This window comes from Phaethon aethereus, assembly GCF_964289735.1.
Source record: "Phaethon aethereus genome assembly, chromosome: Z".
Taxonomy (NCBI): Eukaryota; Metazoa; Chordata; class Aves; order Phaethontiformes; family Phaethontidae; genus Phaethon; species Phaethon aethereus.
Genome location: NC_138577.1, coordinates 79947066 through 79962483, shown reverse-complemented (window position 1 = coordinate 79962483; position 15418 = coordinate 79947066). Strand labels below are relative to the sequence as shown.

The following is a 15418-nucleotide window of genomic DNA, read 5'->3' as shown; positions in this document are numbered from 1 at the left end:
AATTTAGCTGTCTGGCATACTCCTAGCAACTCCCATGTGGGTAGATTAGTTCCACGTAGATTTAGGAGTAAATTTCGCCAGGCTATAAATCTGTTCAGTTCCATTCCACTGATTTAAGCAAAGTTATCCCAGATTTCCTATAGTATAACAGATCAAAATGTGATTTTTTTAAGTGAACACTGCCTGCAGTTTAATACAGAGTTTAGCTGTATAGTAATAATGCTGTATTTGTGAGGTGATGTAAGATGATTCAACATGACTGGACTATTCTTGTGGTGCCACCTCTGGCACTGAATTTGGTTGCAGAAATTTGAGGATTTTGTTTCCCTGTATGTTTAATGTGAGCTCTAGAAAGTGAGCCTTGCTGTACTCTAAAAATTCAATGGGAGACTGGGCATCTAGTTCTGATAGCTAAACTAGCTGTGCAAAATTGAATGTGGTCTGAATAGCTCCTCAAATAACTTTTTTTTCCCTCCAGGTGTTTCTGAAGTCAAGTAACTCCGCTGATTCTCAATGATTTAAAACCTGATGATTCTGGATGAGCAGGGTCCGCATCCAGCCAAGTTGTCCAGCTGGCCTCCCAAAATCAATCACTGACACTGTTAAGTACTTAGCTCCATGGCTTCTGCCAGAACAGAATCAGCACCCAAGAAACTGGTACAATTTAGTTCTAAATCTGAAATCTAAACATAGATACACAGTTATGGGTGGAAAAAGAAAACAGCAAGCAAAGTACTTATTTTATTTCTGTTTGGGAAAACAATGCAAGGTTAATGAACTGCTGTAGCATATTGGCTTAATTAGATAGCAGAAATGGCAAGAAAATTGCACCGGCGGTTGGGGACTGAAAGTCTGAGGTGATGCAGGCGATAGGAAAGTAAAGGTAATGCCACTGTTTGTGATTTTGTTCTTGATTTCCTGATTGCAATAGCAGTTCAACTACACTGAGGTTATGTTGCTTGGACACTCTTGCTCACTTTCCTTGTCATATTACTATTAGGTAAAAACACTACAGTGATGCCCCAAAGCCCCAGTATGAATTAGAAATACTTACCCAGCAGTCTTTTTTCCTCTACTGATTTCAACTCATCCATTGAGAAAACTTCAGTTTACCCTGCCTTCCCATTACTGGCAGTGTCACCAAATACTTGCTCAACATTCAGTTCTTAAAAACCTCTGCTGCCCATGCTTTATTTATTTCCTGGGTCCTCCTGAGCAAAGGGGATAAAACGATGTGTCCCATTTTCCTCTTCAACAGCCTTTTGTCCATTACAGATTTGGAAATTATAGTCCCTCAGTTTGTGAAGGGACATGTTCAGACAGTGAAATATCACATCTTCCCCTTTCAGGTTCTCAGCACAACATGAGCACCAATACTCCCTGCACTCCTGTACAGACTACCAACAGTTTGTTAATTTATTTATCAATTTAACTGATGAAACAATGTAACTATTGCATTTAAAGGGACATGGAATCTTGAAATTTTCTTTTCGTTTTTTTCCTATAACACTTTCTGATAAGCTCACAGTCTCCATGCCAAATGGTTCTTTGCACAACTGCATTCTAAAAATAGATCGGGGTAAACATCAGGAAGAGCTGTTTCCGTAAGGATGAACTAAGATAAACTACCCAGGAACGAATCTGGATTACAAGCAAGAGGAGGTTGCAGAAGACTGGCATCATAGAGCAGCCCTCCTGCAGGAACTGTGCACTAGGGTGGGGGGCTGCCTTGAAGAGTGATACTCAATTTAGGAAAGTAATTATTGATGGTGCTGACAACCAAGGATGGGTCCAGGGCTTTTGATCCTTTTACTAGTTTCTCTCATTGAGGACATTAGCCCTGTACCTCAATTCAAATCCTCTGGCAAAGCTGAGGACTGCATTCCTGCTTCACTCCCCTGCCACGCTTTGGCTTACCTCTTCTCCAGTAGCTGAAATCTTCCTCCTTAATGATGTTTCTCCAAACTCCTGTGCACGTGGAGCACCACAATCCAGTTCCTCCTATGCATGAACTGGCTCACCACCAGTCACACTGCCCCAGCCTTGCCTCCTTTTTCCCTGCCTCACTTTGAAAAATCACTACAGACTCACTGCAACTTAGTCAAACTGCTCGCCCCTCTTCTCCGGCAGGATCTGGCCTGACTGCCTCCATGCAGTCCCACATCACTGCTAGTAGAGGCTGCATCTCAACAGCCCTCCTGCCTCTTAGGTGCGACAAATGGGAAAGCACTATTTTTCTATGTTTTTCATGTTTTCAGCAAACACTGGAGTTGTGTGAAAGTTGCCGCAGAGAGTTTTCATTTCAGCTGCGATTCCACACAGATAAAGAAGGAGGAGCGTCAGCCAGGGTGCACAGAAGAGATTCAGGAAGCACAGCTGTGCCCACAGCCTGGGACTGCCTGAAGTCTCCCTGTGAAACAACATCCTTCTCCTGCTTTCCACAAAAAACTACAACTGTTGGCATTTCCAGTTACAGCAAGATGATGGAGATCCCATATTAGGAAGAATTAATGAAGTACAGACAGGATCTCTCTGTCTTTTTTATGCATTAAGTTTACATTATTCTGATTTCTGGGAGTTTTTAAATCTTTCAACTTGTTTGCTCTAACAGCATCCTTGTGGCATAGTCAATCCTTGTTACCACCACTTTCTACACAGAAACCAAATCCAGAGACATGCTCTGACATACACAAGTGGCAGCAAACAAAACTGAACTTGGGTCTTGGGACATCATCACTCTCAGTTCTGGGCAGGTTTCAGCAAGCTGTATGACATTTCCTGAATGTGTGTGGCTGCATTTTTAACATCTCAAATAGAAAGAACTAAATTAATCAAGTCTGTAGCATTCAAATAGCAGCCTAGGGGAGGAGCAGATACAAGGAAGGCAATAGCTGTGACACAAGCTATGGGCAGAGCACTCAAAAACCATGAGTATAAGCAGATGAGGGTTATGGGGCTCTCAGCCCCAGTCAGCCAGTTTCAAAATGACTCCACGCAACTCTCCCTGGGAAAAGCAGGCCTGTTCACCAGAAGGTGACCTTTGCAGAGTGCTCCAGCAGGTGCTTCATCAGCACTGGCTTGCATTGGGCCAAAAGCAATTCTGCCCTTTTGTGTCACAGTGTAACCGAGGACTGCATTAGCATAGCTGCCTGTTGGTAGAGACACTCCTCAGTCTCCACACAGGGGCTCGTGGCTCCACTCATCTGTCATTAGGTAAACAGCAGAACATTTTCGCCAGCGCTACAGAGTGCAGAGGCACAGAACCACACAGTGATTTAGCTGGGAAGGGACCCCAGCGGCCTCCAGTCCAACCCCTACTCAAAGCAGGGCCAGCACAAACCATAGCCTGGAGCAGTTGTGTGAGGGACATCTTCAAGAACAAAGACCCCACCATGCTGAGGAACGCCCTGTTTCAGTATCTGACTTCTGTCACCGTAAAAAGATTTCTCCTAACACTTAATCAGTTTCTTTTCTTGCAGCTTGTGTCTATTGCTGAGCTGCCTCTTGTGATTTGAACAGTCTGTCTCCATCTTCTCTATAGTCCCCACCAAGAACATGGTTCATATTGACTTTCACTTAGCATTGTTAGTCCCTTAATTCATTAGATCTCCCTCACAGTTAGCCTTAGGGCCTGAGGGTTATTGATCCACCATCCTACCTGCTACCTACAGGGCCAAATATTGACACTGCACAGCAGAGCCTCCACAGTCAAACCCGGGCGGCAAACACTAAGCAACCTTCATCCTGAGAAAAGACACCTTAGGAGGCAAGCCATCACTGAGGTCTGCCTTGGCACCCTCTCCAGGACACAGTATTTCTACTGTGATCTGCAGCAAGGACCCTGGCCCAAGCCTGCCTGGGAGGGCAGAGGGTTTCCCTGGTACCATCAGTACCATTGCTGGTCATAAGGACTAGAGATCGGCAGAGAGCTTTCTCAGACACTCTCTCATCTTTGCCATCACCACCTACACAGGTCTTCTCTAGCCCACAGGAATCAATGCTGTATTTTGCATAACAATAAGAGGAAATGAAGCAATGTCTTCAGCTGAACATTGCACAGCCAGCTCATCCATAATCTTCTGAGGGCTGCATTCAACTACTTACTATCTCATTCTGGTCTTTGGTTGGGTTTTTTTGTTTATTTGTCTGGTTTTTTTGGGGGTGTTTTTTTTGTTGTTGTTCAATGAAAACAACAGCAAAGAACAGTTAAAAGCCTTTTTCCAGAAAAAGAAAACTGGTTTCTTTTATTCCAAGTCAAAAGGGTCAAAATCCACAATTTGGATTCTAGCCTGCCCCAAAATTTGCCTTATCATTGTGCTCAAAAAAACCAATTTACTAGGGTAAAACTGTCTAAAAGAATTATACTGAAGTTCCAATCAAGACATTCCCCATAGCTCTGCATTGCTCCTCAGAAACTGGCATGTGATCGGTAGCATCACAAAGTCCTGGAGATAATGGCACTAAAAGCGCCTGAAAGTGTTACACAAAACAAACAAGGTGTAATTATTATTTTACAGAATGGTGCACAAATACGAGAATATCAACATTTACAAGGGCTAATGGGCACACCTTTGCCTCACTCCTACGTCCTGCAGCTTGTCATTCACCACTTCACAGCCCGGGCCTGGCAAGCCTCGAGCAGAGGGAGACAAGCCACCACTGCCGAGGACACTTGGAGAAGCAGCGCGGCTCTTCCCCCAGCCTTGCCCTGTGGGCAGCCCCAGCTCCGCTTCCAGACACTAAAGGGAAGGTGTAGCCAAATGGCCTTGAGTGGAGATCCCCCTCTCCAGGACCAAGCTGAAACGGAGGCCAGCCCTGGGAGCCAGGACCACGCGAGCGTCATGTGTGGTCCATCTCCTTGGGAGAGGGATGTATCCTTCCTTAACAAGGAGAAAGGGACAGCCCAGGCATTGACACTGATCTCTCCTCCCCACTGCCGCCCACCTGGACGTGCCGGCACGGGGTGAAGCATGGCAGGTAGGAGATCGCAGCACAGGAGTCTGTGCTTCCTGGCAGCACCGTCACCAGCAGAGCCTAGGGATTTCTGCCTGAAAAAGCTGGGAAGAAGCTACCGTAACAGAGCTCTGAGCTGCGTCAGCTACTCTTGGTTTTCGCGGCATCTGCTGCTGAGCTGCCACAGGGGAATCGGCCGACTCAGGCAGAAATTCCCTGGCTTCCCTTCTCGAAATAAATCACTGTAATAACATGGCTGTACTAAGCCAAAGACAAGGAAGCAGGCTGGCAGAGACAAGAGGAAAATGATCTAAAAGAAGGGTATTTCTGAAGCTTGGGAGGTAAGTGCAGATTGTAGAGAGAAGTCTGAACAGTTTCCTCCAGCTTCAGATAAATTTGATCAACACTGTAATTCACCTTCTAATTAATAATCAGATTAGCTCGGTTTGTCCGATTCCAACATAGTCTGAAAACAAATACTCCTTTCCACAAATCAATAGCATTGGCCAGTTAACAATTACATGTAGGTTGCCACTTCCAACCTGGAAACGGAAGGCAAGAAATTGAAGATTGCATGAAAACAGTAGCAGCACTTTCCATTCTACTTTAAGGCAACAAAGAACAGTGCCCTTGAAGTTTCGAGCTGCTGTTCAGCATTCATTTCAGTGACCTGGCTCTGCTCCTAAGCCTCTCTGCTTCTCCCGGGGGGGCAGACAAACCACAATGGACGGAGCAGTGCAGGCAGCAGTTCTGAACTCTGGAAGGATGGTTTAGTACCAGCTGGGGAATTGGCTGATTTGCAGTAACCTCATAGCAGGGAAAGCTGGTCTTGAGAGACACTAATGAACATGGTGGAGTCACCCCAGAATATTTTTAAGGAAATGGCTTGAAAATTTTATGTTTGTATAAAGCAACTTATTCCACTTTAAACATTGTTTTCATAAAGTTCTCATACTGGTAAAAATTAAAAGAATTATTATTTCTTACCCCTCCCTGCCCCAGTATTTTGGAATTGACAGTGCATTGAAATACTATGTTTTCTCCCAGGCTCTGTGTAACATGCTGCTGTGAGATGGGTCACTTTTAAATTCACAAGACCTATGATCACAGAACTCAAGCTCCAGTGTTTGAACTTTCAAGGTGCTCTTAATTTTTACATTCTTTACAAAGAAGAACAAATTTTTCCTTATGTAGGTGTAATTTATTAATTACATTAACCATAACCTACTACTTTGCTGCAAAGATGCTAATACCACCATACTCAGAAAATTAAAAATTAATAAAGCAGATGAAAGCCTTTGACCTATTCTCAGTGGAACACTGGGGAGAAAAATGCAATTCACAGAATGGAGCCAGGCGTATAAGATTTTCATTTATTTAACACTGTCATCATGAGATTCAGGCATCCCCCCTTGCAAGAATCTCATTCTCAGAGACTGAGAGGTTATCAGTAGGAGCATTAAGACTTTTGTAATTCTGATGTATGATGATTAACCACCCAGGGTAGTAAAAAAATGGTTAAACAGTCAGCAGCATCACATGTTTCAAGAACAACAAATAAAACTGCAGAAAAACAGGCTGGTCTCATTTATTTTGCCACTAAAAGTGCAGGGAAATGCACATACAGTGGTAACAACCCACAACAGCACTTTTGAGAAGCATTGTCAGGGAAGAAATAAAATACACACATTCATTTTCCCCATGGCCACTGTCACAGACAAATGACTGAGACACAAAGCTATTCCATTAAATTCACAAAGATGCTCCCTTTTGGCTTGCAAGCATTAGAACACCTCACAGCAATGCTGAAAGCAGGACTTTGAGTCCTCTCCAGATCTGTGCACACAGGACTGCACTTAAACACTGCTTGTGTCTCAGACATCTCACAAGTCGATGGGACCTGACGAGATGCATCCCAGACTGCTGAGGGAACTGGCTGCTGTAGTTGCCAAGCATGACATTTGAAAAGCCCTGGCAGTCAGGTGAAGTCCCTGGAGACTGGAAAAAAGGAAATATTGCACCCATTTTGAAAAAGGTTAGCAAGGAGGACCCTGGGAACTACTGACCCGTCAGCCTCACCTCTGCGTCCGGGATGATCATGGAGCAGATCCTTCTGGAAGCTGTGCTAAGGCACATGGAGGGCAGGGAGGGGATTTGAAAGAGCCAGCATGGCTTCACTGAGGGCAAGTCCTGCCTGACCAGCCTAGCAGCCTTCTGTGATGGAATGACCACACCAGTGGACAAGGGAAGAGCTACCGCTGTTGTCTATCTGGACTTCTGTAAGGCTTTTGACATGGTCCCCCACAACAGCCTTCTCTCTAAATTGGATGGGGATTTGATGGGTGGACTGTTGGGTGAATGAGGAATTGGTTTGATGGTCGCATCCAGAGGGTAGTGGTCAATGGTTCAATGTCCAGATGGAGATGGGTGATGAGTCGTGTCCCTCAGGGGTCCATATCGGGACCAGTGCTGTTTAATACCTTTGTCAATGACATAGACAGTGGGCTCGAGTGCACCTTCAGCAAATTTGCAGATGACACCAAGCTGAGTGGTGCAGCTGACACACCTGAGGGATGGGACACAATCCAGAGGGTCCTGGACAGGCTTGAGGAATGGAACTGTGTGAACCTCATGCGGTTCAAGAAGGCCAAGTGCAGGGTCTTGCACCTGGGTTGGGGCAACCCCTAGTATCAGTACAGCCTGGGGGGTGAAGGGACTGAGAGCAGCCCTGCCGAGAAGGACTTGGGACTCCTGGTGGATGAAAAACTGGACATGAGCCAGCAACGTGTACTCGCAGCCCAGAAGACCAACCATATCCCGGGCTGCATCTGAAGCCACATGGCCAGCAGGTGGAGGGAGGGGATTCTGCCCTTCTACTGTGCTCTGGTGAGACCCCAGCTCTGCGTCCAGCTCTGGAGCCCTCAGCACAGGAGAGACATGGACCTATTGAAGCGGGGCCAGAGGAGGACACCAAAATGATCCGAGGGATGGAACACCTCTGCTGTGAGGACAGGCTGCAAGAGTTGGGGTTGTTCAGCCTGGAGAAGAGCAGGCTCCGAGCAGACCGTACTGCAGCCTTCCAGTGCTTAAAGGGGTCTTTATAAGAAAGATGGGGACAGACTTTTTAGGAGGGCCTGTAGCAATAGGACAAGGGGTAATGGTTTTAAACTAAAAGAGGGTAGATTTAGAGTAGATAGAAGGAAGAATTTTTTCACAATTAGCGTGGTGAAACCCTGGCACAGGGCGCCCAGGAAGGTGGTGCATGCCCCATCCCAGGAAACCTTCAAAATCAGGTTGGGCAGGGGTCTGAGCAGCCTGATCTAGTTGAAGATATCTCTCCTCATTGCAGGGGGTTGGACTGGATGACCTTTTCAGGTCCCTTCCAACTCTATGATTCTATGAGGGAGCTTGTACTTACTCCTAGACTATTTTCCATAGCTCCAGAAACACTGTTAACTAGTAACATGAGTGCTCCCTCGTTGCTGCTGGGTTCCAACGCTTCTGCGTTCCAACCTTTCTACCAATAATCACTCCTCTCAGGCCATGAGGTGTCAGGACAGTGGCAATATGCAGGCAACACAGAGAAATCAGATTTGCTGCTGTAAATCCTCTTTAGCCAAACCAGCCAATTTGCTGTCAGAAAGCGGAGCAACAAGTGCCTTGCAGAGGAGAAACAAGTAGTTTTAAAGAGGAACTAGCATTACCTTTGACTTCAGTCATTTCTTAATAGTAGAGCTGCAGGACGTCAGTGATTATCCCTCAGAGCAAGTGTAGGGAGTGAAGCTACAACTTAACCCACAGTCAATGCATGCTAAGCTCCCTCCCACGAAGCACAGCTGTGTGGGTTCTTTTGTCTGTGGGTTTTTTTTGGGTTTTCCTGGTTTTTTTTTTGAGAGAGAGAGTACAATCATCGCAGCATAAATAGAAATGGCTGCACTTGCTCCTTTCACTGAAATCCCTAGGAGATTCAACTGGATCAAACATCTCTTCCCAGACTGTGACAGTCTGAATGACAGGCAGCACCCATTTGGGTACCAGATGTCAGCTGAGGATACTCACACTCTGAGTGGTCTGAACAGCAGTGCAATGCAAGGACAGAGTTTAGGGACACTCTGAGCTCACTTTCTGTCTCATTTACTAGCTTTCAGTTAATGGTTGTTGCCAAAACTCGGTCTGCAGAGTCAGCTACTAGCTGAAGCAGAAGTCTGAAATTATCCTGCAGGGAGAGGAAAGTCTCTCAGAAAAAGATGCGAATGAGAAATAAAGTGAAATTACTCATATAAAAACATTGTGCTGACCGATACTATGTAACAATACATCAAATAATTAAATAATTCATTAATAATACAATACAATAATACAAATAATGCCTTAAATAATGTATTAATACATACTACATTACAAATGGAAATAAAAATGTTTTCCCAGGAAAGTTTGATCTATTGTCTCTTGAGGCTGTACATAGAGATCACAGTGAAGCATGCTGCAAAGAGCCCTGTGATGTCCCTGACCACGTCTTTCCTAGCTGAAGCAGTACAGCCAGTGTAACGGCATAACATAACCCAAGAAGCAGAGCTTACTAGCTTATATCCAGCACTCAATCCAAATGTAGTATTTATGTTTTCATTTGTACATCATCTGTCACTGCAGCAGGAAGTAAAAATGAAAGTCTTAACATTCAACAGAGTTTCAGTATGGAAAATAACACTGTTACTGCAGAGGCTTTTCAGAAACACATGATGTAATTTAATTCCAACCCGCTACTTGGTTTCAGAAAGTGTTCTGTACCAAAAACTACAGCTTCTTCTGCAGACCCCTTTCACACTTCTTAGCCTGTTCTGTGTTATGTTGTTTCATGCATTAAAATTACGCCAGCCTAAACTTAAAATGGACTATGGTATAGCATTCACCCTTCACAAGTGCATACATCATGTACAGCTTTAACAAACTTGTGAAAGGAATGCAAAACCAAGTTAATATCAGAAAGAAATACTAAAGATAAAGAAATGAAGAGAAAGAAAGAAAACAAAACAAAGTGCATAAAGACACAGTCTGATAGGAATTTATCAGTGTAACTACAAATGCAGCAAAGCTTCCTATTTGTGAAATTTGCAACTTTCTGCACAGAAAATGGAAAAGGGCCAAAGTTTTGCTAATCAGTGACTGCAATAATGTGTTTGGAATTGTATGGACTCAGCTAATTGAATATTTTCAACTGCTCAGAACAGCTACGTTGCAGCTTCCTGGTTGGATAGTAAAGAAAAATCAGGTAAAAAAACAGTTTAAGTGGATACGACTGCCAAAAATAAAGAGACTATAAATAAAAAGGAAATAGCATTCATATTTTTCTTTGTGTTCAGCATCTTTCTGCTCATCTAAGCCTTTTAAAGCCCTACAACAGTCCTTTTAATATAGCAGCAAATAAACCTAGATATACTGTATGTCCGTCCCAGGTTTTACTTCAGCTTTATCCTGTTTTCTTTTTTCCAGTAATACATCACCTTTGCATTAGAGCCTCTCTGGAGCCCAGGCAATTCACAACTAATCACTGAAGTGAACAAGCTATTGTAGAAGGCTTAATAAGCTCTACCACTCAATCTTGCATTGTGATTACCTCAGAATAATTACTTCTGGAGATAACTGATGAAGATCATATTAGGCTAAGGCAAAACAGAGACCGGGCTAAGTGTAAATCAATTACAGCTGAAAAGAGAGGAGAGGGGATGAAAACATTACAGGGCTATTGCTATTATTTATGGAGCAGTTGTGGAGAATTCAAATAATTTCTTATACTTACAATAGCTGTTGGAGTTGAAGCCAGCACACAGTAGAGCACAAGAGGTGAAATGAAGCTCTCATCCTCTGTTCCAGGGTACGGTTTCATCAAATTGCCATCCTGACAGAAGAAACCTTGGATATGCACCTGAAAAGTATCAGTGCACTCGAAGTAGTAGGCGAGCAGAACAGTCCCAGCCATGATGACAAGCTGAAAATACAGCATGGTCACAGAGAGACATTAGTTGATTTTTTAACAGATGCAGCTATGCCTTCGAGCTAGTCTAGCCCTGCAGACCATCCTCCCTTTATCGTCACCCTGACAGCCCTTGCAATAATGGTGTGTGTGAGCGTGTGTGTTTCTGCGCATCTGCTTTGCAACATCTGTTACATAAACCTTTTGGCAAACGACACTAATGAACGTCTCAGATAGGAGTAGGTCCCTAACATGGCTTGTAGAGGGACGGCAGCTTTGACAGCTACTTTGTCAAAGAGCATGTGAGCATCAATGGCAGCAACGATCAATGAAAGCTAGCAGGACGAGAGGCAGCACTGCAGGAGCCAACAGTGACAAAGCTAAAACCTGTGCACAGCAGTAGGGAGCTGGAAAGGATTATTACGAAGGATAAAGGAAGCTAAAGCCAAAATGCTTCCCCACTGCAGCTGTAAGCCCATGCTGCTAACCCAGAAGAGCCCTCTGTGCCCCCAGATGAAGCCTCGTCCAGAGGGAAATCTGCCTGCTGCCACTCACCTTTCCTTGGAGCCACAGCTTACGAGCAAAGCTTTAGAAGTCTCCTCAGAAACACCGACTCCCTGAACAACTGGCTGGGGCTACTGTGCACTCTCTGGCTTCCCCACTCCCCCACAGCTGCTTTTGAAGAAGAGTCTGTCTTGAGTCTGGATCTTCATATTTACACACGTAAACTGCAAAGAGCCTTTCTTGTCTCTTTTTTGGTAGTCTATTGCTGGCTAAATAGACTGGCTGGAAAACTTTAGCTATGAACTTTTATTGTATATATCCAAAGCTACTGCGCATGAGCTACTATCATTGTCTGTGTCAGCTTCCCCACTGCTTCAAACACACATCTCAAAACGATGTCACAAAGGTTGTCACTAATCTCACCTCATGAAATTAAGCAGATATACTAATGCATCATTCTTGCTCCCTCTCTGCCAGACTGCAAAGGAAATCTCACATCACAATCCTCATCACTTACAAAAATAGCAATATTGATTTGGAAATTATGACAATTACAGGATCTGATTCAGTGCCTATTGCCACTATTACAAGACTTGTTACATATACAAGTTATCTTGCCACACCATAGAAAATAATAATAATAAAGAAAGTGAAATAACAAACTCCAAACTGGTACACCAAAACTGTGTGCTGTGAGATTATTGTAAGGACAGAGCTTTGAAAAATAATTTTGGCAACTCTGCCTCAAAGATACACTTACAGGCTATCCATGCAATCCTCTGGCCTAACCTTGCACATATGCTCCGACACACAAGACAGCCATTAAAGTCATTGTGTATTTGACTGGGTGTTGGACTAAAATTAGAAAAAACCATGAAACCAGAGAAATCACTGATGAAAGTAAGAGATCACAGAATCACAGAGTGGTTGAGCTTGGAAGGGATCTCTGGAGCTCACCTGGTCCACTCGCCCTGCTCAAGCAGGGCCACCTTGAGCCCGTTGCCTAGGGCCATATCCAAGCGGATTTTGAATATCTCACAGGATGGAGACGCCAAAGCCTCCCTGAGCAACCTGTAAGATAGACTTAAGCAGGGCAAAGTGAAGCCAAAGTTGAGAGATTCTGCACACTTCCACATTTTTTATCTTCAAAATTAGCAGTATCATTTTGTAGCCAGATTCTAAAGACCACAGATTAATTCCACCCCTGGAAAATACAGCCTGGATTGTTTAATGTTTTTAGCTCAACCAAGTAGCTCTACGGATTAAAACATCAGCTTCTGCTGATTACAGAATTACGGTACCAAATGAAATTTATATAGACAGAGCACATAGCCCCTTTTTAGAAGCTGAAGGAAATAGGAACCTACGTAATTATTTCCCCAAAAGACGTATACTCTCTCTTTCTCCCACCGTGATTTACAGCATGAATGTAATATATCAACATAAAATGTTAATCAAGCATTTGTTTCGTGAAGATTTTAGCTTCTACCTGATGATTCAGTAACTTTAAGATCCAGAACCTTGAAATCTGCCACCCCACAATGAACTGCAGATAATCTAATCACGTATGGCCAGTACAAGCCAGTTGCTCTCTGCCGCTCCTTCCCGCTCACACTTCTCCTGTGTCCTGCGGTATCCATTGGAGATAAAAAATCCATCCAAAAATTTGGTCTGTGTATTTTTTGCTATGTAATATCCACCTCTAAAGGTGTGTGAACAAATGTATTCTCTTATGTAATTTTACCTGGATCGTATAATAATAGCTTTAGAAGGAACTGCTAGAGTATTCAATTTCTTAAAATGTGTAGCTGAAAAAGTACTTACTTTTTTCAACTTCCATTGTTTATCCTTACATTTTCATGTAAAGCAAGATGCTGTTATTTGTGTATTCCCCAGAGACCTTTACAACATCCTGGATGACTCAGTGGGGTTCTCTATAAACAAACACAGTCCTATAATTAAGGACTTAGAACACCTTAATTTAACTTCTTGAGCAGCTATAAATTTCCTGATCAATCTTGGGCAACTCAGTTTTATAAATTAACATCACAGGAAGGCAATGACACTATCACTAGTCTACCTGACATGCCCCAATAAACACATTAGAGATTACAGAATGCCTGGATATGCAAGTATTTAAGCTCAGTTCCAGGTACTCATATGCCCAAGACTGTCAGAAGCCATCTGGCCCACACTTCCTATCCCAAACACATCCCCAGACATCCTTTAGGTTGCCAGCCCCAGCCAACATACACAGGGGAGAGAACAGGAGATGGTACAACAGAGACAACTCTTTTTTCCTGTTACTGGGAAAGGGAGAAAGCAGGTGCTGAACTTCTACCCTTCTTTGGGTGTCATATGGAAAAAAACACTTCTCAAAAAATGTGGGGTTTTGATACAGGAGGAAAATTTCATTTATCTCAAATGTGCTCTTTAGCCAGTGGTTACACAACTAACTTTGAATTCCCAGTGCCAAAGACTGCCTCAGTGCTGCATGAAAACCCCTCCTGCACAGAAAATACAGCTCTAGCCTGACTTACGTCAATACTGACCTACACCACCACACAGATACCTCAACAATAAACCCAATCCCGGTCACACTTCAGTTTCTGTGTTTTGTTCTTTTGAGGAAGAAAAAACATATTATATGCAAAAAGAGATTTGAAACATGAAAGCATCAGATCCTGTAGCTGATGCTCACCATCTCAGGGAAACAACAACAGCAGACATCAGAAATTAGACCTCCAGCTCAACAGAACCTACCACAGTCCCATGATGACAAGGGATGATGTGAGGTACAGAAAAGACAGTCCAGCTACTACCACGAATGTGAGCAAAACTTTTGTCGCTCATACAGTCAGTGATGACATGACCACATCTCTGTGGCATGTTCCTGTGTCTCATGTTGAGTATTCACTGCTCTAAGCAGCTTCTCAGCAAAAGGCAAGAAGAAACATGGAGAACAACTTTTTCCCTTCCCTTCCTTCCTTCCCTTCACTTCCCTTCCCCTTGGTGGCTATTTCATATGTATTTATTGTGTCATGAGTAAGGGGTTTGTTTGCGAAGGGGAAATTCTCATTTTAACTGCTCAGCAGTTGTAATTTGTGACTGGGGAATGATCTGGCACAGAGGGCAAGAAGGCCCATCCGCAGAAGGGTTTGAACTGGCTTGGAAGCAGGGATGCCAGAGATGGAATGATGCCCTGCAAGGGAGTGAGGTTTTCCCTGGTGATGAGATAAGAAATAGCCTGGAATGGGAGCGCTCAGGGGCCACCTTTAGGCAGCAGAGCTGGGCTGGGCCATGGACCAACAGCCAGGCTGAGGTGTCCCGTGCAATCACTCCCAGGATGGGTGCTGGGGCAAGTGGATATAAGGAATCTGCTATGTGATGCATCTTTGCAGACTTCGTGCAGAACTGCGTATTGCGGTACAACTCTGCCGAAGGCATTGTTCATTACATTTTTCTATTATATTTAGGCACAAAGGTGTGTTTAATTAGTATTGAGTGGTACCATAAAAATTCCCCAACATTTGGTTTGATTTACTGGTCACAGATGCCTTCATCAAATTCAGTCATCTAATCTTTTTCCATTTCTAAAGCTAGGACTTAAAATGACAAACGCACAAATACTTGATTTTTGTAGCCACAGTAACTTTGTAGCAGACAACAACTTTGTCTTTTCTCCCTGTTTTCAGGTTTACAGTCATTGAAGAAGCAGTGAAGAACAGATAGGTTGACTTAAGATAAAGATACAAAACATCCCGTTACATGATTCAGAAAACACAATCCAGTTTAGCACTGACATTTTCCAGGGGGTTTATTTATTAATCCTTATCAACTCATTTCCCTTAGTTTACTTGGGAAAATTTGAAAATGCTCCATAATTCAGTTTATAAAAGCAGCCAATGAATAGAAGTGTCTAAGGTGCTTAATGACCTCCATTACCACAGTATTTAACCATGTCATAATTCTTAATATTTATCATCACTA

The 15418-nt window shown here is 43.6% G+C and overlaps 1 protein-coding gene across 1 annotated transcript in view; it reads right to left on the bottom strand.

Moving 5' to 3' along the window:
- Positions 1–15418, bottom strand: part of PLPPR1 (phospholipid phosphatase related 1) — a gene marked incomplete at both ends in the record, with an annotated part of 79365 nt that overhangs the window by 29328 nt on the left and 34619 nt on the right. The window contains one exon of the mRNA XM_082013230.1: positions 10751–10939. Within this exon, the coding sequence (XP_081869356.1) occupies positions 10751–10939 (189 nt within the window). The remainder of the gene's footprint in view (positions 1–10750; positions 10940–15418) is intronic.